We start from the raw sequence: 27,506 nt of genomic DNA, 5'->3' as shown, positions 1-27,506 counted from the left end.
GCAACATTATTAAATAAGATGGAAGGGTGGTTCATCATTTACTTCGCCATCAAGTCTTCACAGCCTGAGAAAACAAGAAGATTTTGTAAACAATGATACCATTCACAAAAAACCCTTTTTTTTTTTCCCATTATCTATTGCAGCTGTACCTATTAGGCTATTACCTTAACAAATGGCAGAGATGGGAGGACACTGAGGGTGATAGATTCATACTATAAACTCAATCAAATTCATTGAATTGGGATATTATACCGCTGATGTCGTAAACTAGGAAAATGACATTTTCAAGGTTGGATCTCTAATCCTCTAGAATAAACTCCAAAATGACAAAGTCCACAACATTGTTTTCGGCTTCTGTTGGTGTACCCATTGGAGCCTTTTTGTTTTTTGGACGCTTCATTACAATCTTACACTTTTTTTTTTTTTATGTTTGAACGGTTCGCCGACGGCCACAGCCGGCCCGGGCGGCAGTGACGTTTACGCCAGTAGTCCTATTTTTCCTGGTCCAGCCAAGTTCCCAGCAATAAGTTGACAACTGTACTCGATTTTTGAACTGTTTCATTTACCAATTAGCCCTCTCATTTTCCATCTAAAAACTTTGCACGAAGAATTTTCAGTTGCTGCACCTTCCATGCTGCCGGATTTTCTCCTGTCACAAACCCAGAGTCCCAAAAATCTTTTTTTCATCCATTTTTTGGGATTTGAGTGAATATAGTTCTTCAACAAGCAGCTGTGGAGTAGATAATTATGGCATATGCATAGTAAAGTTCATTGTCCATACCATTTTGTAACAAGGTTGCTACAATGCAAGTATTAAAATCTTGTCATGCAATGAATGCCTGTTAAAAGTCACGTTCTTTAAATCTCACTCCTGAAATTATCTGAGTAACCAATGACTAATATTTGCTAGGTTGACATGTACATCTTTCCTTGAAACCATTTCTTGAAACTATCTAACTAATTTAGGACCAAATATTGTTGTCCTAAATGGCAAGGTCTGTTGCGTACCCTATATATTTTTTAGGACAAAAAATCTCAACGACCATTAAATTATTACTCGTGTCGACTTTTGATCGTGAAACAGTTTTTGATAAAAAAAAATATATATGGTGAATAAATAAACCCTTGCATTTGACATGTGTCCTAACTATTTGTAGATTAAAGCAATAATCGATGAAATGATCACGTGTGTGCTAATTAGTTAATTTAATGACTAATTTGTGACGAAAAATTGTTTGATGGTTAAAAGTTGACGCAAGCAATAATTTAATAATCGTTGAGGTTTCTTGCCCTTTTTTTTTTATAGCCATTCATTTAAGTCTTTTCTATTACCATAATCCCAATATTTATACGTATAGAACTCGACTAATAATCATTGCCATAAGCTAAAATTAGGATACAAAATCATTGGTCGGTCCTCCTTAGAATTGAATTGAAGCAGCACCTTAACAACTAAATTTTGTCATTGAACAAAAGGTCTACACGCTAACTCCCATAAATGCAAGCAAAACGGAGGAGATGGAAAATAGAAGGGCAAAACGGTCATTTTGTAGAGCCGTCCCTTAGCTTTCGCGCCAGCAATGAGACGGTTAATCCTGTTAAGTCCAACAACCTCGGGAAGATTACCAGACATAAACCCCACTCGAGACTCAGCTCAATTCCTGAGCCAACATCCAGCCACCACTCCTGGAGCCACCGCAATGTCTACTGCCGATGCTCCTGCTGAGATTCTTCAGCAGACCACCGCCTACCTCTCAGAAGTACTCTCACAATCCGACCTCCGCCACCGCCTTTTCTCCACCTTCCTCCAAAAACTTCAACCCTCTGAAGAAGTCACTTTAAAACCTCTGAAACTAGCATCTGAAACTCTTGAAAATGCGCTCACCACTACTAACCCTTCCATTAAATCTTCGTCTCTCCGCCTTGCGGAAAAGCTTCTCTTATCTTACCCCAAGAACTCATTTTCTTCCTTCCTTTTATCCCTTATTTATTCCCTCTTTAACCGTTCTGCGGATGCTGCCATTAGTCTTTTCGATGTATTCCAAAATAACCCTTCATTGACGAGATTGGAGATTGCACCTGTTCTGTTCGAGGAACTGTTTCTTATTCATTTTCTTCCTATTCTTGAATGGTACAATGAGCAGAGGTCGCGAATTTTGTCAAATGTATCGCAGAATTTGGCTTCAGGTTATGATAGTGATGAGCAATCAGTGGTTGTGTCTCCGACAAGATTATTGAAGAATATGAGTCGCAATCAGACATTGGAATTGAAAGACTTGGAGAGGGGTTATGAGGATATTCTTGATGAGAATTGCAAGGTTTTTGCTGGGTATTTTAGAGAGGTTTTGCAAATCAAAGATGGGAACCAATTGATTGATCCACCCGTGGTGGTGCTACAAATTGATGAAACTGAGACACTTGATTGCCAAGAAGATGATAAGTTGAAAAGAGATCACAGCATGAAAAACGGACGGTATAATGTAATACCTTATTTTCTAGAAGTTATATTCCTAGTTTTTCCCTTCGGTTGGTGGTTTTCATCTTACTTCATGAGCAATACACCTGGACACAAAATAATGAAAAAGGTATTGAGAAATAAAATAAGATTCAGAGCTAGTCTTGACTTCTGCACTTGTATTTCAATTAGTAAGGTTCAGTAAAGGCTGGGACGTAATCAGCTTGACTACTTTTTTTTTTTTTAAATGCACATTCATGGTCCTAATGGTAAGCCTACAACTGATATTGTCCTGTAGACAATCACTCAGAGCCCGAGTGTAATGTCTCTTGTCTACATAATTTTATTCTTTCTTTCTTTCTTCTTTATCTTTTTTTAAGAACCTGCCCTGAAATTTTTGTGTTCAAGTTTGTTGACACTATTCCTTTTACTTGATTTGAGCAATTATTGGCAGTTCTTTGTTATTGTTCTGCTTGGTGGAAGTGGCATCATCCCTTTATTAAGCATATATTTGCAAAACACCAACCATGGCTTCAGTTCTGCAAGTTCCAAATATATCTAGCTTTTATCCTGGTGGTATCATGAAACAATCGAACATGATTCGTAGACAAGCATCAAAATTCTAATTTATAGAGGCAGTATGTAGACCTGTAACATATGAAATATAAGCATCTGTCTTCTGTATATTTACATACATATGCTCTAACTCATACATCGCTGTATACATGTATACACATACTTTTTTTAGATTTGCAGATGTACATGTAGAGTGTCTGAAACTCTTGAATGTGTTTCTATTTTGCAACATAGACCAAAGTATGAAATTGCATAGGCTCTTCTCAATGCGCATGTGAATTCGCCTGTTCAGCTCTCTGGATTTGTGATGCAGAGGGAAAGCTACTTTTACATATATATATGGGAAAATGAAACTCCCATTCAGCCATCAGAACAGTTGCACTTAGTTCTATTAAATCAGTTGGGGTGGTAGTAAAAATGTATGAAGTTTCGAAATGCATTTCCATTTAAGCCGTGACATCTCAATGTGTGCATAAAAACTAATTCCATCAATGTACCCAGCACTGTTTTTGGCTTTTTCTTAGGGATCTCTCCAACTATATGCAAATTGCAACATGTATGTGTGCAGTATCATTTTAATTCTGAAATACTTTGAAATAAATTAGTAGTTTGATAGCTATAGTTTCCCATGAGAAAATTTTCAAATGTTGTTCTTGTATGGTAATGCAGCCAATATGGGCTGAAGGAGATGAATCAGTTGAGTTCAACAGCAGCAGCAGGGGAAAAAGCTTTTCCACATTTCCATCATTTTATCCTGAAAGAGTCTCTCCAAATGTCCTCACAAAGCAAGGATCAACAAGAAAATCCAAATCACCCAGAAATTTCAACTTTGATTCTGAGCTGGAGTCTTTCTCCAATGACAACTTGAGCAAGTGTTACTTGTCAGGATCTGAAACAGAAGAAGAGGTGACTGTTAGTAAAAGACAAACTTTCTGCATGAACTGAATTACCTATGCTAATCCCTTTATTTTTTCCAACAAACCCTGTGTCTTGTAGGAAAATATTGAAAAGGTGGCATCGTTCAACTCTAGGGCCTCTAGGGAGAGCCAAACAAGGAAAGAAAAGCAGACAAATAATGCAGAATCAAGTGGGTAGGTGATACAAAAAGCAATCACCCAACTATTAATGTCTTCTCTACAAACTTGTCTTTACTTTCCTTTATGTTCCAGTCATCCAGATCCTCTCATGGAAGACATGGACAATCAACCTGGTTCTGGGAAGCTTACACCCCCGAAGGACTTTGTCTGTCCCATAACCACTCACGTTTTTTATGATCCAGTGACTCTTGAAACTGGTCAGACTTATGAACGAAGAGCAATCCAGGAGTGGATTGATAGAGGGAACTCTGCCTGCCCAATAACACGTCAGAAGCTGCAAAGCACCATGCTGCCCAAAACAAATTATGTGCTAAAACGTCTCATTGCAAGTTGGCAAGAACTAAACTCTGATACAGTTCCTGGACAATCTGAAACTTTGCAGCCTCTAGATGAACCAAAATTTGTACCAGTGATACGGTCTGCTTCTCCAAATTGTGTCATAAGCCAAGCTACCATTGAGGGAAAACTTTCTGAGCTGCGTGTTGCAATTACCAACCTTTGTACATCAGAAGTACTGGAGGATTCAGAAATGGCAGTTCTGCTAATTGAACAGTTCTGGCAGGAATCGCAAATCGAGATGGATGTTCAAAATATGATGTCAAAACCTGCAGTAATCAATAGTTTTATGGAGATTCTTTTCAATTCTGTTGATCCCCGAGTCCTGAGTGCTACTGTTTTCCTCCTGTCTGAACTAGGATTAAGAGATAACAATGTGATCCAAACACTAACCAGAGTTGATTCTGATGTCGAATGTATTGCTTCTCTTTTCAAGAGAGGATTGCTGGAGGCTGTTGTATTGGTTTATCTATTAAGACCTTCTGCAGTTAGCCTTGTTGAAATGGACATAGTTGACCCTTTGTTAACCGTTCTTAAGACAAGAGAGGAGGATTTACTGAAAATGTGCATGAAACAAAAAAAAGCTACTGTTTTACTGCTTGGTCAACTGCTGAATAGTGGTGAGGAAGTACGGACATCTGAAATTGCTAGGGACTTGATATCTGAAAACGGAATTGAGTACATAATGGGAAGCTTAGATGCTGAAGTAAGAGAAGAAAAGATTTCAGCTATAGTCATTTTGTTGAGGTGCATGCTGGAGGATGGAAAGTGCAGGAACATGATTGCTGATAAAGCTGAATTGTGTCCTATTTTAGAGAGCTTGGTGGGGGCAAATGATGAAGACTTCTATCAGATAGTGCAGTTCCTATCAGAATTAGTCAAATTGGAGAGGTACATCTTCCTAGCTTTATTGATTTGAGTTAGTAACTTAACATAGCATAGACCTGAATAGATGTTTTGGAATTTCTCCAGAAGGACATTTAATGAACAGATTCTGCATATCATAAGGGATGAAGGTACTTTTAGCACAATGCACATGCTTCTCATCTATCTACAGGCGGCTCCTCAGGAACAATGCCCTGTTGTAGCTGGCCTTCTACTCCAACTTGATCTCCTGGTATGTTCTCCCTATTAAATACACTTGCTTATTATGTCTTTGTTCCTTTAGGTCAAACCAAGAAAGACAAGTATACATTGAGAAGAGGCAATAGATGTTTTGAATTCATGCCTCAAGAATTCAGATTGTCCCTCTCTCTCTCTCTCTCTCTCACTCTCTCTCTCTCTACACAACGTACTAACACTATGTCTTGTCTGTTTCTATCAAGTTTGTCTGTAAAATTATACATGCATGCTTATGTCTTTGATGATTTAGCTTGGCTATTAAACTGCTACATTTATAACCTTTAGGTCGAACCAAGAAAGATGAGTATATATCGAGAAGAGGCAATAGATGCTTTGATTTCATGCCTCAAGAATCCTGATTGTCGTTCTGCTCAAATAGCTGCTGCTGAGACAATTGTTTCTCTGCAAGGAAGATTTTCCCATGCAGGAAAAGCCCTGGCAAGGGATTTCCTGCTTAAATGTGCCAGAGTAAACAGAAATAAAAGGATGAAAAGAGATCAACTTGGAAGCATTCCTGATGAGATTCAAGAAAATATGGTTGGCTTCATCTATGCATAGGCATTTCTCTGTAGTTACAGCATTGGATTTTGTATTGATGCATATAAATAGACATATGTCCTCCATTTATGACCCCTAGTACCTTTCTGTTAATCATACCAAGGAATAAAAAATCTCTTGCAGCCTCACTAGCATTAAGTTTCTCAATACTTCTGTTTGGTTTTTTTAATGTATAGGAGGAAGATAATTCTGCTGAGAAGTGGGAGAAAAAGATGGCATTTGTTCTAGTCACTCATGAATTTGGTATAATCTTTGAGGCCCTAGCAGAGGGCTTAAGAAGTAGATATGCAGAGCTATCTTCAGCATGTCTTGTAGCAGCTACATGGCTTGTGCACATGTTATCCATTCTTCCAGATACAGGGGTACGAGGAGCAGCACGAGTATGCTTGATGAAGCGTTTTGTGTCAATATTCAAGTCTTCAAAGGATAATGAAGACAAATTACTTTCCATGCTTGCATTAAACAGCTTCATTTGTGATTCCGGTTAGTGGACAAATTACATAGCAACATTATTATGCAGCAAAAAGTAGCGATAATTGTGCATGAAAAGAAATATTTACAACATCAGCATCTTTATGGATTTTTTAGAAGCGATTCTTGCATGAATCCTCATAAGGGTAAATTACCTTAGAGGTTTATATGTTAAGTTCTTAAAATTTCAGAAGAAAAAATACATGGCAAAACATGTGGAGCCAAAAAACAGCACATCCTAAACGTATTTCATTTTGCTCAGTAATCATTTGCTTTCCAGGGTTACTATCTGGATTGGATCATTTGTTAAAGATAATGTAGTTCTGATCACAGTCATCGCAAATTTCAGAGGGACTTCAGGATCTGGCTGCTCACATGAAGGATATCTTGAAGGGCTTGAGAGAACTTAAAAAATCTTCAGCATTTGCAGTCCAAATGCTAAAACTTTTGTCAGAGGAGCATGAGTCCAGTGCTGTAAGTAATGTAGCAGTAATTTCAGTGTCTGGTCAAAACAAATGCCTAATTTTGTTCATTGGATGCAGGATATGTGGAATCATAAAGAATTACTTTCAGAAGATTGTAGCATAAATGGAGAAGTTCTATCAGTTATCTGCTTCAAAGACAAAATATTCTCTGGTCATTCTGATGGTACAATAAAGGTGAGTTAGTGAATTTGTTTCCTTCAACTTTGTTGTTTGTTTGGCCAGTATGTAAAGATTCGAAAAATCAGAAAACTTAAGTTTTTTTTCCGTGTTTTCAATACAAGTATGAGCAGAGATATTGGGTGATGTTATATTATAGTACCTTAGCTGGAGAAATATGAATACAATCTGCTGTTGGCAGTTAGAATCTGTGAGATTCTTGAAATTTTTATTCAAAAGAACCTTATTTGTGGGAGGAAATTAAAGATCTTTTGAATGCATAAAACCATCAATTTGTGGATGTGATGTGATAGAGAGGTCTGCTTTTCTGTGCAGAAATGTCCATCAGAAAGTAAATCAGACTTGTGATATAACTTCTCCGAAGAATAAACACTGCAATCCCATTATCTCGAAACTAATGAATGCTAAAATTGGACATCAATTCCCCATGGAAAGATGAATCACTGGACAATGAATCTTTTACAATGACTTCATTTGCTAAATTCATGAACGAAGAGATCAACATTAGTACTAACAAATGGTGGTGAATCCAAATGAGCCTATTGCATTCGAGTCCGATAGCATTTCTTTTTTTCAACAATGAAGGTTTGGGCAATGAAGAGTGGAAATATGGATCTCGTCCAGGAATCTCAGGAGCACACCAAAGCTGTTACTAGCCTTGCAATACTGCAGTCAGTTGAGAGATTGTACAGTGGTTCACTTGATCGGACAGTGAGGGTAATGATACATTTCTTAGGTCAATGTCATTGACAAAGAACTATCGCTGCTTAAACTTTAGGCAATTTTTACCTGTAGGTATGGGCCATTGGCGGCAAGGTAATGCACTGTGAACAAGTTCATGAAATGAAGGATCACGTTAACAATCTACTAGTTTCAAACAGTATCTCATGCTTCATTCCTCAAGGAGCTGGCATCAAGGTAAGTCTATTAGCCCTCCGAACTTATATCATCAGTGCATTCAGTTGAAATTAGATCGCTTTATGAAACTGAGAACTGTGCTATGAAGAACTTTTCATCCTAAAGATTATACTTCACTTGGTTTCCATCTTCATATTTGAACCAATAGTGTCAGGTACATTTGAAACAGAATGCAAAAATAACCTGAAATGCACTTCTTTTATTCCAACGGCAGGTGCACTCTTGGAGTGGAGCGTCCAAATCGCTAAATCCACAGAAATATGCGAAGTGCTTAACCCTGGTGCAAGGAAAGTTGTATTGTGGCTGTCATGATAATAGCATTCAGGTACTAGAAACGAGTACCACTAGTTTCTGGAATACACTTTCACTATAAACAAAAATCTCACATGTGCTCTTGTTTTCTTTTCTCAATTTCTTTGCTTCACAGGAAATTGATCTTGCGACTGGGACAGTCAGCACTATCCAAAGTGGCTCTAGAAAATTACTAAGTAAAGCAAGCCCAGTACATGCATTGCAAGCAGATGACGGGCTGCTGTATTCAGCCAGTTCTCCCTTGGATGGAGCTGCTGTGAAGGTACTTGAATGGAAAAGATTGCAATATTGTACCAGTACATGATTTTTTGCTGTTTCTAAGATTCTTCATTTTAGTAGTCCAGTGACAGTGGGAGCACATATGCTAATGAAGTATTAATGCTAACACTTTAACCTTAAAATCCATTTGTACCAAAAGATATGGAGCACTTCAAACTTAAGCGTTGTTGGGACGCTGCCATCAACCTCCGATGTGCGTTCAATGGCTGTAAGCTCAGATCTTATCTATCTGGGGTGCAAGGGAGGCCTAGTGGAAATTTGGAGTAAAAAGAAGCTCAGTAAAGTAGAAACACTTCAAGCTGGTACAAATGCTAAAGTTCTTTCCATGGCGCTGACTAGAAATGAAGACATGTTGGTAATTGGGACATCTGATGGCAAAGTGCAGGTAAAAAACCCAATCTTCCCCCTAAAATCCCACCCATGGTGAAGCAGCTAATCATGTAACCTGAAACTCCAATCATTGTCCATGCCAGCAAGTTATATGATATGCAAGAAAGAACCAAAAATTAAAAAATTGAGCACTTCATAGAGTGCATGTGTTGAAGCTTTTTACAGAGATGGAACACGTTCTTCTTGGCAGGCATGGCCCGCATGGGAACTAAGCTGAAGGACAATGCCGATAAATTGACAAAGTTTAGGATGGCCAGATAAAAGAGATGGTTGAAGAGAGCTAAAAACCAAAGTATATTCTTTGTTACTTAATTTGTTTTTTCTTTTCTTGTTGGCAAATGATTTACATTCTTTCTAGAATAAGAAACATTTGAAACAGAGGTGGCCCTCTGAATGTATATATCTAGTTAGAATCAATTTGTACTAATACCCTTTATTAGACCATGAACAAAGCTGTCTATATTTTGCCCTTGTATCTATAAGAGGAATACAGAAGTTATACCTATTACAAAATTCGATCTCAAATTATTTTTTTCCTTTGTTTTTCGAGTAATGAGTATAGATCTTCCTGTCTCTTCTCACCTTCTAAATTACCAATCCATCCTTGGAGTTACGTCCTTGAATTTGTTAATGATTTGCAATTGCAACCCAGGATACTAACACGTTCTGTTTTTCTAGTAACTTAATTGCACATCCAACTAAATTTGCAGACACGATTTGATCTAACCATTAGGCAAAATGGTGCAGCAGGAAAAAACAAACTTTGAAGTTTACTCTCCCATATAATCGGCCATAGCTGCATGCCCTCAAAAACCCATTTTTGAATCCAATGTTTCACTCTTCTTGTCGTGGGAAACTAGGAAAACAAAAGGAAAAGCCTAAAAGCTTGTCGGTCTGGTCAAGGAAGGGACGCCTATTCCCATCAAGAAGTTAACTCAGGCCGTTATCTGCGAAAGGAATTCAGATGAAGTGACTTTCGAAGCGTCAATATAGCAAATCAGATCTTTGTTGATGGAGAAAAGAAATGAACTTGATCATTCTTTCTGTTTGTGGAAAGGACAAATTGTGACCATTTTTACATTGAACTCGTTTTCAACAATTTAAAATTGGCTATTCTAACTCTTTTTCTTTTTTGTGAATTAAAAGAGATGTTTGTAACTGCTTTTGAATTCTACCTCTGACTCAGTTTAAGCTAAAGAAGCTAATTGTGGAAAACTGTCCTCGGATTTTTAATACTTCAAACATGGTAAAACAAAATTATGCTTCCAATCTTTTCAACAGATTTGTAATAGTCAATTTTCTCCATAGTAAAAAAAAAAAGCTGTTGAGAACAAGAGGTCAGTTTGCAAATCATGAATACATTAGAACAAGGGGATTTGAACCCTGTTCCTACCAGCCTGGAACAGGCATTCAGATATAGTTATGGGGTTGGATTGATTTTCTTTTGAATGCAGAACTCAATTACAGAGGAAAAGCTGCTTCTGGAAACTTATTCTGCTTTTAGCTTATGGATGATTCTGTGAGGAAGTTGAGGATAAATACATTCAACTTCACTGCCAGGACGAACAAATGAGTTAGAAGTGCGTATTCTTAGAAAATTTTAAAAGAAAGAATAAGAAATTATTTCTGGCTGCTCCAAAAGAAGATAGTTTGAGAATCTCCACCTTGGGAGCAAAGATAGAGGAAGATAGTTTGTACTTTGTCTAACGGCATCAACTGCAGAGTTTTATCTTTTCTTTTGTCCCAACATATCTGATCTTTGAATTCAACAGTAAAAAAGAAATCCCATCTAAGAGGATATTATTACATACATTTGGCAACCAAATATTTGACAGAGGACAGGACAGAAAAAGAAGATTATTTGCATTGACAAAGTAACTCAACTGAAGGTCAAATGTAAATTCAAGCCTGTCAGTGTTCATGATGAGTTGGGATTGGGACAATGAGACAAACATGGACGGAGATATAGCAAAACTCGTCAATCTAAGCACCCAACTTTTCTGACTTAGCAAGGGATCCGTCTCGCATTCTATTTCTATACTTTTGGTCTGTACTCCAGGTAACGCCTTTGATTTGTTTTCTAGCTCTTTGAGCCGCTCTCAAAATTAAGATAGATCAAAACCACAAAAACTTTGTAAGAAACAAAGTTTCGTTTTGTCTTGTTAACTGAGATACCAATGTATTGCTCTAGAATCATTCGACGAAGCAACCGATCTTTACAGGTTTAAATCAAGTGTACTGATACCTGAGAGCACCGGGAGATCAAATCCCCCAGTCTTTGTCATCATATGCAATGGCCTCATTATCAAGTTTCGGTAAAGGTATGCTTTAGGATATCAAGATACTGAAAGTGTGACTCCATGCTCCTATTTATTCCAACTCAGTCTCAAGAAAGTTTAACCCTGTTATCTACAAATGCTAACAGATAACGAAAAATTTAAATTTCTGCGCTAGTTAAGTCTAGTTGAAGTTGAGGGGAAAATGGAGCTTTGTTCAGATTCCATGACGACCGTCCAACAGGTGTCAAAGCGGAAAGGAGGCCTTATTACCATGCCGTTTATCATAGGTAACGTCGAGTTTTAGAAATAAAACGTTTGTTTCCTTGCACACTTGCCTCAACAAGTTCCTGGACTATTTACTGGACGAACCTTGAGCAAGGATTTCTAATAAGTCGGTCATGTTTCCAAATGTGCAGCAAATGAGGCATTTGAGAGAGTTGCAAGTGTTGGCCTTCACATAAACATGATCTTATACCTGACAGGCGAGTATCACTTCGATAATGCCACAGGTGCAAGCATTTTGTTTTGGTGGGCAGCCATTTCAAATTTCATGCCTACCTTTGGAGCTTTTCTTTCTGATTCTTACTTGGGTAGATTTCGCGTGATTGCGCTCGGATCAGTTGTTAGCCTCCTTGTAAGAACTTCTTTCAAGTATTCGACTGCTTCAACATTTCCCCTAGATTCAAGTTCATAATCTTTGTTCATAGAAGTAATTTTTTGGCCATTTCAGCCTTCAGGAATCTATTTTCACATTTCCACTAAATGTTGCGGGAATTGTTTGTAGGGACAAGCTGCTTTGTGGTTAACAGCCTTACTTCCAGAAGCAAGGCCTCCTCATTGCGCGCACTATCCAGACAATTGTGCCAAACCAAACGCAGGCCAGCTTGCTCTCCTCTTTTCAGCTTTTGCACTGATGTCCATTGGAGCTGGAGGCATTAGGCCATGCTCTTTAGCCTTTGGGGCAGATCAATTTGATAACCCTGAGAACCCAAAAAATCAGAGAATCTTACAGAGCTTTTTCAACTGGTATTATGCTTCTGTGGCAATATCGGTCATCATTGCAATCATAGTCATAGTGTATATTCAAAATAAACTTGGGTGGGTTTTGGGATTTGGAGTTCCTGTGGCCCTCATGTTGGTTTCAACTATTACGTTTTTCTTGGGTTCTAAACTATATGTCGTGGTCAAAGCGAACAAGAGCTTGATGACTGGTTTTGCTCAAGTATTAGTCGTGGCCTGGAAAAACAAACACCTAGCTTTGCCACCAAAAAATTCAGATGGAGGGTATCATCATGAGAAGGGGTCTAATCTCGTTTCTCCCACTGAAAAACTAAGGTACAAAATTAGACATGAAAACTTACGCGTTGGTTATTAAAGTTTACGACATTGCATTCCATGAAAGATATATTAGTACATGGTTGTCATGGTGCTGTCGACAGCAACCTAACATGTATTTCTGTCTTATCCTTAGGTTCTTCAATAAAGCTTGCATTGCGAGAAACCTCGATGGAGGTTTGGAGGCTGACGGATCAATTTGGGATCCCTGGAAAGCCTGTACGGTTGAACAAGTAGAAAACTTGAAAGTCCTTATCAAAGTACTACCAATCTGGTCTACTAGCATCATGATTGCTGTAACTATTAGCCAGAATTCTTTCCCTTTGCTCCAAGCAGGCACCATGGATAGGCGCATAATTGGAAACTTCAAAATTCCACCAGCCTGGCTCTACGTCTTTGCAGTCCTAACAATGGGAATATGGGTGGCTATCTATGATCGAATACTCGTTCCTTGGCTAGCCAAGTACACGAAGCACAAACGTGGCCTTAGCTTCGAGCTGAGGATCGGAACTGGCCTATTTCTTTCTTGTCTGGCCACAGGAATGGCAGCGGCAGTAGAAAGAACCAGAAGAAACAGAGCAATTAGCTTAGGATTAGCAGAAAATCCACTATCAGTAGTGAACATGTCTGTTTTTTGGTTAGCACCACAGTATTGCATGACTGGATTAGCCGAGGCGTTCAATGCTATTGGGCAGATAGAGTTCTATTATGCTCATTTCCCAAAGAGTATGGCTAGCATTGGAGTGGCCCTTTTTGCATTGGGACTGGCTGTTGGGAACTTGGTAGCAAGTCTGATTGTGCTGATAGTGGATCATGCTTCTAAAACTGATGGAAAACCTAGTTGGGTTTCGAATAACCTTAACGAAGGTCACTACGATTACTATTATTGGGTACTTTGCCTTCTGAGTTTAGTCAATTTCTTCTACTTTATCTTCTTGTACTTCTTCGTCGACTGTTACGGGGAAGAAAAGTTCAGAGATAACAATGAGGGAGAATGCATGGAGGAAAAAGAAGAAGCGAGTGCCAAGTCAGTCAGCAGTGTCTTCTAGACAGTGACGTCCTCATACGGCATCACCAAATAAGAACATGATCAAGTCCAAGGATTCTCTCAGTTTCTTGTTAGGAGTTAGTGAAGGCCGCCAAAACAAAACTCTCCAAGCAATTGGGCAGTTGTTTCCTTGAAATTTGACGGGTTCAATCAATCAAAGGAAGAATCTTACTAGTTGAGTTGCGTTCACACGTTCTTGATGAGATGTAGACGCATAATTTATTCGCAGGTTCAACTAAAAGAAGCCAAGATCTTACTGGTTTCGATGGTTTGCAAGAGCCAAGATGGTAGTTGCATCTTGAAGCTTTTGCATTTTTTATTGGGTATTAACTTGTGTCCGACTTCTCAATACAAGTCAACTCATGCAATACCAGTAACTTCTCTGGCAATACAAGTAGCGGTACCAGAGTTTCCAGTTGGGATCCACTGTGCCACTATTCGGTGCCGTCAAATTCAGTGTCAATTTCACTTATCACGTGATGGTAGAAGAAATTTAAATAAATAGCACATGACAAATTAAACAAACAAGACACTTTGCATAAATATAGATGTGACACTAAATTGTCACTGAAAAAGTGGTACTGAGCTTCACTGAATAAGTAATCCACCGATCATATTAAGTGGCATCATTCAATTCGGTTGATGAGAACAGTTCCTTACCCCATTCTGTTTTGGGAACAAAAAGTTAAAGGTCTGTACGTCCAACAAACATCCTCAAAGGTAGGAGTAGGACTGAGGAGGAGAATGCGGACTTCCCATTAAAGAGCCGCTGCATGTCTGAATTTCTCGTCCACAAACTAGGCTAAGGGCAAAATTGAATAAGTCAAACATTACAGGTCAACGTTGGAAGAGTGATTGGATGGATAATAGGTTAATGCAATTGCACGCTAATTAACGCATCTAAATTTCACTTAATCTAATCACATATATATATGATTATGATTCTCTATTATATTTATATCTTTTTTTAATTAGTTTTATATTTTTATTTAAAAATCTAACAACTAAAGTACATTTTAATGGGCATCTATTAGACAGATTCAAAATAAAATAATTGAGCACGACACGAGGAGAGGGATTATGTAGTTGAAAAGAGAATCTTCGCTGCTTATTTCATAATAGTTGGGAGTCTTTAGTCTCGCTAATAATAAACGAAGGCCACAGAATTATTAACAAACTATACTCGTACCTCTAAGAAACTTTCAAATGAATTATTTATCTCCTCATATGAAACTTCTATATAGCAAAAATATATATATATATATTGTACAACTAACTTCTTCATTAATTTATTTATGGAAGCTATAATTTGCTTGAAGTCAAAATGTACTAAATCATTGAAACTTACAAGAAACATAAAAAATTAATTGGAAATGTACTCTTTGGCACGGGATCTCGAGCAAAACTCAATTAAAAGCATTTGATGGAAGGACTAATGAAATGTGGCCGTTGAAACTATGCACTTAATTAATGACCCACTTCACGAGATTAATTTTTGTTCATCGCATGCAAACATCGGTGCTATCTTTTGTACTAGTACTATTTAAATCTAATGATTTTTCAAAACAGATACATCTGTAATATGTTTTATGTATTTTTTATCATTAATCATTAATACAGTTTTCATTCTCAATCAAATTGTATTGCACGATATCCACTAATTTATTAATAATATTAATTTTTGTTTTATAAAAAAATTAGTTGCTTTAACAATAAATCTAGTCATCGTCTATTATTATACTACTATTCATTTATTTTACTTAACTCACACCATCCCTTATTTAGAAATTTTTCCAAATCTCGTACCAATACTATGAATTTCGAATTCTTCTATTCTGATCCTCCAAATTTGGGAAAGGCAAAATTCAAGGGCCTAACCTCAAATCCCGATCTGTTAGAGCAATTAATGCGTTATCTCCCATTCCCAAATGTTCACGCGTTAATCGGAGTCGGACTTCACGCATAGTTATCAAACCCGGTTAAGAAAGGGCTATGGAATCCGGGGAAGGGAGCATCCAAACCTCTATAAATACGGATGCGCAAAAGATTTTTTAGATGCGTTAACCGAAGAACCTGAGCAGGGACAGTTGAGCAAAGTATTTCTAAAAACGTTGAAGTAATTCTTGATCCCATTCATACTTCGTTTATAGACCTTTATAATATGAGATTGCACCACCGCTGAGTAGTAGTAGTACAAGGAAATTTAGGAGAATTGAATTGAACTTAGCCCAGTTGTTCTGAAATTGAGAACGAGTCACACTTATAAATAAAGTGTATACGCTCAGAGTTGATCACAAGTTGATTGTCGTGCAACTAAGAGTAAAATTATATTATTACGTTCCATCGCCCCGGCATGTGCACGAGGATCGTTTAATTCACCTAAAAATACTCAGGTAATGATTTATTGATGATCGCATTATTGAGGCTTGTCCGAGAGATTCAACAGGTTGTTTTGTGAGCTGATGAAATTCGATAATCTTCGGTAAGAATTTTGTAAAGTCTTGGGGGAGGAAAGAAAAAGGGTTGGAGAATCAATAATTACTTGTCTAACGTCCCCACAAATGTAGTAAAACGTCTGAGGCCAATTACATATTAGGGATAATTTCATAAACCTCCCCTGAGGTTTTATAAAATATCACCTAGCTCCCTTGAGGTTTTCAAAATCTCACTTAGCACCCCTTGAATTGACATTTTGGTAACATTTGAAGCCCTTCTAACCAAAAGTAATATTAAAAAATTCATGTCTGAGGAGAGAGATTATTTTAGTGCCTTTAATACCCTTAGGCTATAAAAAAAAATGAACATTTTATAAACCAAGAAAAAAAAAAGTACTAAATTGGAACCATCTTAAAAGTAAGGAGATGAAAATTGGTAAGATTTTATGTTACAACCAATAGTCACTTCTACAGTAGGAAGAGATAGTAAAAGCAAATACTATTTTTTAAACTATTTTAATAAATAGAATCCTTCATAGTGTTGAAGGTAATTAGCATATAAAATTATGCATTTGAGGAAAAAAAAACTTAATAATAGATGAAATTCAACTTCAATATCATACAAAAAATTTACTCAAAATAGACAAACTTTTTTTTATGGGTGTGAAATACGAAAATTTTATTATAGAAAAAGTCAGAATTTGAAAAAATCATGCATTTGAGGAAAAAAAACTTAGTAATAGATGAAATTCAACTTCAATATCATACAAAAAATTTACTCAAAATATACAGACTTTTTTTTATGGGTGTGAAATATGAAAATTTTATTATAGAAAAAGTCAGAATTTGAAAAAATCATGCATTTGAGGAAAAAAAACTTAGTAATAAATGAAATTCAACTTCAATATCATACAAAAAATTTACTCAAAATAGACAGGCTTTTTTTTATGGGTGTGAAATATGAAAATTTTATTATAAAAAAGTCAGAATTTGAAAAACTATTCGGAGTTTCAAATACTTTATTTCTCTTGCGCTCTACATGAATAGGAATAAATAAATAAATAAATAAAGTTGTGAAACACCAAAAAAGGAAAAAAAATAAAAAGAACCTGCAGCTATTATTTTCCAAATGCATTGAATATTTCATTAACATTTGCAATTCAATTATACATACATATATATGTGTATATGTATGTATGTATGTTTGTATAGACATTGTTAAAGAAAAATAGGAAATTTAGAGAAAGAAAAACAAGTTTAGAAAATTTAAATATGAGGGTATTATTGACAATTCATCACCTTTGATGTTAGTATATGGCCCTGCAATCACTTTAAGGGTGCTAAATAGATTTTGAAAAGTTTAGGGGAGTTATGTGATATTTCATGAAACCTCAAGGGAGGTTTCTGAAATTATCCCTACATATTATTTGCTAAACTCCTACGATGAATTCCCCATCAAACTACAAAAGCTTAATACATGATTTATTCTCTTAATTTTTTATGTATTTGCAAATTGTCATAAAATAAAAGGTACAACCTCAACTGAAAGTTTTTTTAAAATTATTTTTTCTTCCTTCAAGGGGTTATAAAGAGTGTTTGGAGAGTAGATTATTTGAAATAATTTAAAAAAAATATTGTAACATTTTTTTATTATAATGTATGTGAGGAAAAAAGTTAATTAAAAAATATATTAATGATGCAAATAAATAAATTTTGATAAATAAATTCCTATTCTTTTTTTTCGATAACGATGATAATATTTGAATAATCTAATCTATTTTATTATTCTACAAGAAAGGGAGTTTAAAAAAATTATGTAACTAGCAGGTATACAGAAGTCGTCAGACTAGAAAGGTACTCTGATAGTAATTCTTTTAGATTTTTTTTACCGCAAGTATCGATGGTCCAAAATTTGGTGGCCACTGGGTTAAACAAATTCTCATTCAAACAAATCCAAAGTTTGAGGCAATAAAGTCTCAAGGACAACAACCGCAATAAAAACCCAACTGAAACCCTGTATATGCGCTGCATTTTACTCATACAGGGCTCAGACCCTAGAGCATACTTGGCATAGGTAGTATCGCTCTCGCTCTCTCTCTCTCTCTCTCTATCTCTCTGTTTATTTTTTTATGCGAATAAATGACGCATTGTCGTTTCTGTCTTTGTTGTTCTCAATGTCCAATGTAATAAATTAGTGGAGATAATGACCAACATTGCCAAATTAGCGTTTGTCCCATCCCCATCCATCCGTCGCCCCTAATAAAGAAAAAGAAAGGGGGCAAGCATAAATCATGAGGGGAAAATTCCTAATCGTACCTAATAAAAACAATTAATATTGGGTTTGTTTGCATTTTGTTATTTATTTACAAAAATTCATTTGCTTACATCATTAATATATTTTTAATTTTTTTATCTCGCATATATCACATTAAATAAAAAAACTACAGTATTTTTTCAAAAAATTATCCTAAATAATCTAGTGTTGGACTTCTAGATACGCCAACAAAATTAATTTCTTTTGTTCTTTAAATAAAGATGAAAGGTCAACAAATTAATTTCTTCATTGTGTAAATAATGACTCTTAACCTTAAGAATCGAATTATGAATCTCATTACTGTTCAAATAAAAGGTTACAACAATTAGTTGCCTAATGAAGATAAGGTGATTGAGAAACACTACAAAATTTTACCAAGGAACAAAGCATTGAATGAAAAACAACAATTTGACAGCGGAGTTGCAGAAGTTTCTATTAAACGCTTTTAATTTCTAACTCTTCTCTTAAATTAAATACTAAAGTCACATTTTATTTTATTTTTCCAAAATACTTAAGATAATTTCATTAATAGTAAGAATTTTTACAGTGACAAACAAAGACTCGATGAGCTGTACAATTTATGTTCAAAGACACTGAGGGATAATTCATTCCTCGTTTAAAAAAAATGTCTAAAACACATGAACTAATTATCACACTGCTGTCTTCTTTAACGAAGCAAAAGCAAAAGAGTACATTCGAAACAATTCACTTTAAGCTTAGAGCATCTCCAACGGTGGTGTAATGTTTGACATTGTAATGGGTTATTACACGTTCACCCCATTGTGGCCGTGTAATACCCATTACACGTATAATCCTGGGTGGCCCCCATTACAATTCATTTTTTGCAACGATTTAAATTTGTAACGTTAATTTTTTCAACTGTCAGATTTTAACTCTCTATATAAACACACAACACACTTATTTTTTAGAGATAGAAAAAGATATATTGTTCAAACTTAAAAAATTAATAATATCATTTTTAGAAAATAAAAAATTCAAAAGGTAAAAAATTTAATGAAAGTTAATACTTTATTTTCTAAAAATGACAAAATTATTTTAAAAAATTACTTTATTTATTTATGGGATATGAGTTATGCATTATTAAAATAAATATTTGATTTAAGTGTGAACTCATGCTATTACACCTTATGAAGTGTAATTTATTGTGAGTCGAAGTGTAATAAAAGAGAAGAAAATGGAATGATGACGTGGCATATGGATTACGTTCCAAAGAGTGTAAATCAATTTGTAAATGCTTTAGAATATCCCATTTTATGGCCTCAGCAATTACGCAGATCGAAGCCATCCGCTAGTTGTCTTCTTTTTTTTTTTTTGTCAGACTTTTTCAAGTAAAGCAATTAAACCTAATCTCAAAGTCCACCTCAAAAGCCGGCAACTCTTGAGGCAACCTTGGGGACTTAACTACCCGACCCTCAAACCCCTTAGAATCGATGTGGGACAACGGGAAGGTTGGAAGGGAAGCTTCTACTAGACCTTAACTAAGACCCACTTACCCCAGAATTTCCCCCGACTTACGTCTTTGACTTTTTTTTGCCATCCGCTAGTTGTCAGTTCTGGTCATTGATGTCCAGACATACGTCTAAATTCTGGTAATCATGACCGAAATTCATCCTTTTTCTCCTTAATTAAGGTAATTTTCTTTTTCTTTTTTTGGCTAGAAATTAAATAAGGTAGTTTTCTGGCTGTTAATTTCTACAAACTTGGTGGAGTAGCACAAATTTATTATTTCACCCAGGACACAAGTGAATAATGCGCAGCACCCGACACATTAGTGAGCCAGATGGATCCCAGCAATGAGAGTCTTTTGGAGCCGTTTGAGAAAGGGGGACCCAATTAACTTTCTGCATTTAAAAAAAAAAATTTTCTGCTAGATTTGAAATTTATTGAGAGGGATGAAGACTGAAGATTGCAGTGGTGTCAGATGGTTTGACTGCTGGTACCCCCATGTCTTCCTCTGTCGTTTATTTTAATGTATTTCTTGAAACTACTAACAAGCCATCCTAACAAGAGGAGGGGGCCTCTCTCTCTCTAACCTTTCTTATTTGTCTCTTCAACCATTTTGGGATCCTCTTCTTTTCTTGTTCTCTTCTTCGTAGTTCCTATTTCCTACCCTCTCCCCCTGCTTTCTCCTCTTGTTTTTTCAACTTTCCTTTCATTTCAAGCCTCTTTTTTCTACTTTAGCACAAAAAACTGTGGACCTTTTTTTTTTTTTTTTGGAGAATTGATAGACAAGTGCTGTTGCTGAGGGCTCACCGTAGAATCTCTTGTTTCAGAAAATGAGTACTTCAAAGTTCATAAAATGTGTGACTGTGGGAGATGGAGCTGTTGGAAAGACTTGCATGCTCATTTGTTACACTAGTAACAAGTTCCCAACTGTGGGTTTTCTCTTCCTCTTTCAACCATCTTTAAGAAAGCCTTTCAATTTTCCATTTTTGTTTCTTTTTGTGTGCATTTTTCTTCTGAGTTTGCTGTTAATGGGATTCCTTTTTCTTTTTTTTTTCAACATCAAAGATTTCTGATAGGACATCTGCCAAGAAAGGGGGGGGGAATGTCTTTGTAGCATTTGATTCCACATTTTATTCTGACATGGAAAGCTGTAAAAATGTTGTCTTTTCCTTTACATTTGAGCTACTTTCCTCTGATTATTTAGTTTATCTGTTCAAGAGTTTAAGGGCTGACTTCATTTTTCTTGTGCTGATCTTTGATTTTTGATCTTTGATTTTTGTTGAGTGCTTGCACATCTCTACCTCTTTCTTATACTTTGGATTTCTCTTGCAGGATTACATCCCTACGGTGTTTGACAACTTCAGTGCTAATGTGGCTGTGGATGGAAATATTGTAAATTTGGGATTATGGGATACTGCAGGCATTTTCTTTTTCCACCATTAAGCTTGTGTATTTTATCTAGTGAAAACTGCGAAATTCTGGTTATTCCGTAATGCTTAGTCATTTATCATCTACAGGTCAGGAAGATTACAGCAGGCTGAGACCTCTGAGTTACAGAGGTGCAGACATATTTGTGTTGGCCTTTTCTTTAATCAGTCGGGCTAGTTATGAAAACGTCCTCAAGAAGGTATTAATATCGCTGACAATCACTTCTTCTAGAGTGATTTTTTGGTGCCCTTTCGCTTTCCTTTGGCTTTTCTTAATTCTGATTTTCTCAAGAAATTGAAATCTTCAATTTGCTAAATGCTCTACCAAATGAGTAAATAAATGAATAAGATACAGAACAGTGATCAGTGATTTTCCAACAGTTTCTAGCAAGTAGCAAAGAGTGACAATTTATGTTCTTTATTTCAATTTTCATCCAGTGGATGCCGGAACTTCGTCGCTTTGCACCCAATGTTCCAATTGTACTCGTTGGTACAAAGTTAGGTATGCATAGATTTGATCAAATAAATACTCTTCTGGTGGTGTTTATGGCATGGAGCTCTTATTAAGAGTTCAAAAAGAAAATTAATAATGTATCAGCATGGCCTTAACTACAGATCTTCGCGAGGACAGGGGGTATATGGCTGATCATTTTGGTTCAAACATCATCACCTCCGCCCAAGTACGTGGACATTAACTGCAAAAATTTAGTCTATTCAGAGCAAAGTAAGAGCTTCTCTGACTTAAATTACGACTTGCAATACAGGGCGAGGAGCTGAGGAAGCAAATAGGCGCAGCTGCTTACATAGAGTGCAGCTCGAAGACGCAGCAGGTAAATTTTCCTGATCTAAGCCTTTGGATTGAGATACCAGAAAGTCTGATGCCAACTTAGCTAATATATGACTCTTCATTAGAATGTGAAAGCTGTATTTGATACTGCCATAAAAGTTGTGCTTCAACCTCCAAGGCGGAAGGAAATGGCACGAAAGAGAAGACAGAGAAGCTCTGGCTGTTCCATCGTGTGAGTACCATTGCATCCTTTTCTGTTGTTTGTTTCCCTGGAATTAACGTGTGTCAGTCTGGTTTTTCATCAATCTCGATAAAGAATGAGAAAATCAGGTTACATGAATTGGTATTGGAGCATCCTAGCTCAAATGACAGCTATAAGAAACATATAGAAAACAAATAAATTCTAAAGAAAGAGCCTTGAGCTATGCTTCTTGTTTTGGTTCAGTTTTTGAAAATGCCAAATTGTATGATGTAGAAATAGTTAATCAACACATAGAAAACTCTAGTAGACTGCTTGAAAGAATTCTATACTCTACTATTATGATCAGAAAAGATCGAAATTGTTAAAAAGATCAGATGGAATGTGGAATGTGTTTTCCGTCATGGTATGAACTTTTAAGGAGTCAGATTAGATTCGAAAGCATTTAGTATTTGTTTTTCTTCTAAAATCTTTTTTTTTTTTTTTTATGGGATTGGAAATTTATTCGATCGAGTGCCAATGTTCAGGTTATATTATACGACTACATAATCCTAATCTTGAAGTTTCACTTTGAACAGCAGGGGGATTGTATGTGGAGGATGTGCTGCTGCCTAAGAAAAAGATATGGGGCAGAATCTCTTGAACCCATCAACGACAAACGTTACTAATAGATGGTGCTTTTTGCAAGTGGTTTGGGAGCTCAATGAGAGGGCACATTCCCCAGATGGCTCACGGTTCTATAATCGTGTAGGTGTTGTGTGGTCGTGGTAGTATTGAAGTGTAGTAGTGCTAAACTAAAAGATGAGGGTTATTTATTTATTTATTTTTTTCCTACAATGTTGTTGTTGTTGTTGACCATAGAGAAACGTCGAAGGGATGGAGGGAATTATTCATTCTCTCTCGACCAAGTACTGTGAATTACTACTACTATGTTGTTTCGCGTTCCTTGGTATTGTGAAAACTCAGAAACCTCGTTAATGATTCTGTTCTTTCGTTTTGTCTTTGTTGTCTCCCTTTCTTGAGCTCAGATGCAGCTCCGGTGCATATGACGACTTCTGCTCAGATAAAGAATAATCTGCAGAACAGTTTCTATGCATTTATGATTTATCTATGCGGGAATTAAAGGGGAGCACTCGGCCAGAGGAGAGGGGAGGGGGGCACTGCGCTGTTGAATATGGTAAAATTTCTGTGGACCTCAACTGAAGCCCAATTAAAGCAAATGCTCTTTTTATGGGGAGCCAAATTGAGAGTTATAAATCCATGTAGAAGCACATTTGCGATTCTGAACTACTGTGAGGGGAAAATTGAAATTAACCCGAGTAGAGTTACTAGAGTACTCGGTAGGGGTGCAAGTTTGGGATGGACTGGGATTCCAGGCGGTTTTGGTCATTATCAACTGCGCGTAACTTTCTTTGTACATCGCGTAACTTTTTTTTCACAGGATGTATTTTCACAACAGATAGTGGTGGGTCCCACACTTGGCGCGAAAATCGAGTTACATGGTGTAATCTCAGCCGCACAAAATTTTGAGGGCAAATCTTGGCCCTTAACCGTGCAGGACGGTCATACTGATGACCGTCCCTGCCCCAAATCCGTTTGGGATCTAGTTCCTACCTTGCCTTCTACTCGGTTCGAGCTTGTGGATAATTCGGTCAAAATTTGATTCGAACTTGGCATTGATCGAATTCAAGTTGAGTTCAAACTATTTGACAAAGAGTGTGTTTGGATTGTAAATTATTTGAGATATTTTTACTGTAACATTTTTTGTGATGTTATATATGTGAAATAAAAAGATAATTGAAAAGATAAAAAGATATATTGAAAATTGTAATGGTGATGTAAACAAATATATTTGGACAAATAATCTCATATAATCGAGTTGAGATCGAATAAAGAAAACATCGAAACTCGAGTATTCATCAAACTTTTATTGAGTAGTGCATTTATAATATAATATAATTTTATTATTATAATATTATGAAATTTACTTGAAAATCAAGCGTGAAAACTTGATAGAACTCAATACTTGATTTGGTCAAAGTTCGAGTCAAGAAAACAACGATACTCATCGAGTCTTTATTGAGTAGTATATTTATAATATAATTTTAATTATTTATTATTGGGCTATCCAAGTTGGTTTGAGAAAAAAAATTATAATATGAAATTTACTTGAAAATCAAGCTCAAAAACTCAATTGATTTCAATTAAGCTCAATTTCGTCAAAGTTCGAGTTCAAATTCGAGTAAGATAAATAAAGTTGAGTCGAGTTCAAATTTGAACTCAACTTTAAAGAATTCAAGCATTTTTCAGTCGAGCAGGGTGAGTAGTTGCATTAATCGACCTCTGCTCGACTCAGATAGCTGCTTTACATCGAGTATTATTCTTTCCCATTTCCACCACTACCATTTGTGAAAATCACGTGCATTCCGTCAAGATCACGTGACATCTCTCGCCATCATCTTCTTCCCCAGGAAAAAATTAAAAGCCGGGGAGAGAGAGAGACTCCATATATTTCCACCCCTCGAAAAAGAAAAGAAGCGCCTACAGCATTCCATTTGGCTCCAATTTCAACCTCCAAAATCCAAAGCCCCGACCCATCATCGCCATTCGCCCAGATGGACCTTCCTCCATCCAAGAGCTGGAGCATCCACACTCGCAGAGAAATCATTTCAAAGTATCAGATCCTAGACCACGTGGGCTCAGGCGCCTACTCCGACGTCTACCGAGCCCGCCGCCTCTCCGACAACCTCACTGTCGCCCTTAAGGAAGTCCACGACTACCAGTCCGCTTTCCGGGAGATCGAGGCCCTGCAGACGCTTCAGAATTGCCCCAACGTCGTCGTTCTGCATGAGCACTTCTGGGGCGAGGACGAAGACGCCGTGCTGGTGCTCGAGTATTTGCCCACTGATTTGTCCGACGTCATAAGAGAGGCCAAAAAGGGTGAGTGGAAGGATCAAGGGTTGAGAACCGGGGAAATCAAGAGGTGGATGGTTCAGATACTTTGTGGGGTGGACGCTTGTCATCGGAATTCAATCGTGCATAGAGACTTAAAACCCACTAATTTGTTGATTTCGGCTGATGGGGTCCTTAAGTTAGCTGATTTTGGACAGGTAAACGGTCGTTTTTCCTTGCATATTTGACATTGTGTTATGATCATGTGTGTTTAGTCTACAAGTATTTAGTATACAGTACAGGAGCATATGATCATAAGTAGCGTTGTAATTCTACCCACATTCAGTAGTAGTAAAAATGGAAATTGGGAGGCATTTGGCATTTCTTTACTTTAACCTGTAATTCTAGCACAAGATTGAGCCTTGGAAGCTAAATAATAGTTGGTGATTTTAATTCTATACTAACTCAGAATATTCTGAAAACAACCATAAAATAAGGAATCAAATATTCCGTCAATATGAACGTTCAAGCCAGTAGTCTATGCATGTATACGAGCCTTTGTAATATTCCATCAATATGAACGTTTAAGTGCTTCTAGTCACTCATATTCCTTGTTCTTTTTTGCAGGCTAGGATACTTCTTGCCCCTGGATATTTTGCTATTGGCGAGAATTCTCAATCTCATGAGCAAAGATCTCCAAACGATGCAATTGTAGCTAATCCACCTGAAACCAATCCCTCTACAGATAATGCTGATGATGAAGGTCAAGTGATTCAAGCAGAACCTCCAAGGAAAGAAGAAGTTAGAGGTCTATCAGACGAGCTCAGGGAGGGAGATTTCTTGGATGAAGGTGATAAAGAAAGCAATATTCCTGACGGAGATGTTTCCTGTCTTGCTACTTGTACAGCAAGTGACATGGAAGAAGATCCTTTCAAGAATTATGCATATGAGGCTGAAGAGGATGAAAATGAGGGGTTAGGCCCTCTTACATCATGTGTGGGAACTCGTTGGTTTAGGGCCCCTGAGCTTCTATATGGCTCTACAACCTATGGAACAGAGATTGACTTGTGGTCATTGGGCTGCATATTTGCAGAGCTTTTGAGTCTGGAGCCACTTTTTCCTGGAACTTCGGATATTGATCAGCTGGGTAGAATTATCAGTGTTTTGGGAAACTTATCAGAAGAAGTTTGGCCTGGTTGTCAAGAACTTCCTGATTACAAAACAATTTCATTTGGTAAAGTAGAAAATCCAATTGGCTTAGAATCATGTCTACCTAATCGATCTGCTGATGAAATTCTACTGGTCAAGAAGCTGCTCTGTTTTCATCCTGCAAATAGAGCAACAGCAATGGAATTGCTCCAAGATAAGTACTTGACTGAAGAACCATTACCAGTCCCTATATCCGAGCTGAGGATTCCTTCTAAACACAGTGATCAAGATGAGGGTTCCCCTGGTGAGTGGGGTGATTATGGGGCCTTTGACTCAGATTCTGACTTTGATGATTTTGGTCCAGTGGATGTGACAAAAACTAATGAGGGTTTTTCAATTCGGTTTTCTTGAAGTTTATGGAAGTTCGCCAATCTGCCTGGTAACATGGTTAGAGCTGTTTGTCTGCGTTTGTGAAATATGGGGTAAAGCAGTAACATCTTGCGACTCATTCCCTGATGTCTTTAATTCAGTATAGCGTTTACTAAAATACACTGTAAATGCACCAGATTATGGTCGGAACGTAACCATGTTGAGATTGCCATAACGAAAGGAGAAAATTTGGCAGGGTTGTGGATTGTGCTGCCAGGCAACTAGGTAAAACAGGGAGAAGCTCAGTTGCTTCATGGCTTAGATTTTGAACATGGTCTCCTCGAAGGGTCTATATAAACGAGTAATATTTATTTTCTGGTCTCCATCTTATCCTTCTCCCCTCCCTCTTGTTTCTACATATTTTTGGCATTGCATTTCTTCTGCTTAAGCAGCGTCAGAAGGAAATCATACCTGTTTCTGTTGAAGCCTCTTGTAAGACAAATTTTTGCAAGTGTTGCAAAGTATTGATGAAACAGAATTAAGCAGCGGCTCTCATTATGCTATTGAGCAGCAACAGCTCTTACCATGCCATTGAGCGGCAGCAGAAAGATGAAGCACATGTTTGCGCT

General features: G+C 36.9%; 4 protein-coding genes across 5 annotated transcripts; all 4 read left to right on the top strand.

Annotated features, from left to right (window-relative positions):
- Positions 1-1,649: 1,649 nt before the first annotated feature.
- LOC113695556 (putative E3 ubiquitin-protein ligase LIN) lies at positions 1,650-9,713 on the top strand. The gene is made up of 15 exons (XM_027214686.2): positions 1,650-2,480; positions 3,701-3,937; positions 4,028-4,122; positions 4,201-5,355; positions 5,437-5,581; positions 5,872-6,123; positions 6,321-6,627; positions 6,965-7,089; positions 7,158-7,274; positions 7,863-7,994; positions 8,073-8,195; positions 8,410-8,520; positions 8,623-8,769; positions 8,926-9,171; positions 9,367-9,713. The coding sequence occupies exons 1-15, from the start codon at positions 1,701-1,703 to the stop codon at positions 9,391-9,393; spliced, it is 3,999 nt and encodes a 1,332-aa protein (XP_027070487.1). The 5' UTR covers positions 1,650-1,700; the 3' UTR covers positions 9,394-9,713.
- A 1,722-nt stretch (positions 9,714-11,435) lies between these two features.
- Positions 11,436-14,290, top strand: LOC113696298 (protein NRT1/ PTR FAMILY 1.1-like). Of its 2 annotated transcripts, XM_072054910.1 has the most exons (5): positions 11,436-11,497; positions 11,602-11,742; positions 11,872-12,089; positions 12,240-12,790; positions 12,927-14,290. In XM_072054910.1, exons 2-5 carry the CDS (start codon positions 11,658-11,660, stop codon positions 13,837-13,839), a joined length of 1,767 nt encoding a protein of 588 aa, XP_071911011.1. In that variant the 5' UTR covers positions 11,436-11,497; positions 11,602-11,657; the 3' UTR covers positions 13,840-14,290. The 2 variants fall into 2 exon arrangements, with proteins under 2 accessions (XP_071911011.1, XP_027071534.1); XM_027215733.2 differs by lacking the exon at positions 11,436-11,497 and having other exon boundaries at positions 11,504-11,742.
- A 6,306-nt stretch (positions 14,291-20,596) lies between these two features.
- On the top strand, positions 20,597-23,464 carry LOC113694899 (rac-like GTP-binding protein ARAC7). Its single transcript, XM_027213803.2, has 8 exons — positions 20,597-20,983; positions 21,387-21,474; positions 21,572-21,681; positions 21,920-21,983; positions 22,097-22,161; positions 22,246-22,311; positions 22,394-22,500; positions 23,046-23,464. Exons 1-8 carry the CDS (start codon positions 20,885-20,887, stop codon positions 23,080-23,082), a joined length of 636 nt encoding a protein of 211 aa, XP_027069604.1. The 5' UTR covers positions 20,597-20,884; the 3' UTR covers positions 23,083-23,464.
- Positions 23,465-24,868: 1,404 nt separating this feature from the next.
- LOC113695187 (cyclin-dependent kinase F-1-like) lies at positions 24,869-27,260 on the top strand. Its single transcript, XM_027214191.2, has 2 exons — positions 24,869-25,577; positions 25,987-27,260. Exons 1-2 carry the CDS (start codon positions 25,083-25,085, stop codon positions 26,917-26,919), a joined length of 1,428 nt encoding a protein of 475 aa, XP_027069992.1. The 5' UTR covers positions 24,869-25,082; the 3' UTR covers positions 26,920-27,260.
- Positions 27,261-27,506: the final 246 nt, after the last annotated feature.

The sequence above is a fragment of the Coffea arabica genome, chromosome 6e, assembly GCF_036785885.1.
Source record: "Coffea arabica cultivar ET-39 chromosome 6e, Coffea Arabica ET-39 HiFi, whole genome shotgun sequence".
NCBI classification, from domain to species: Eukaryota; Viridiplantae; Streptophyta; class Magnoliopsida; order Gentianales; family Rubiaceae; genus Coffea; species Coffea arabica.
The sequence above is the reverse complement of the archived record's forward strand: the minus strand, read 5'-3'. Positions and strand labels throughout refer to the sequence as shown.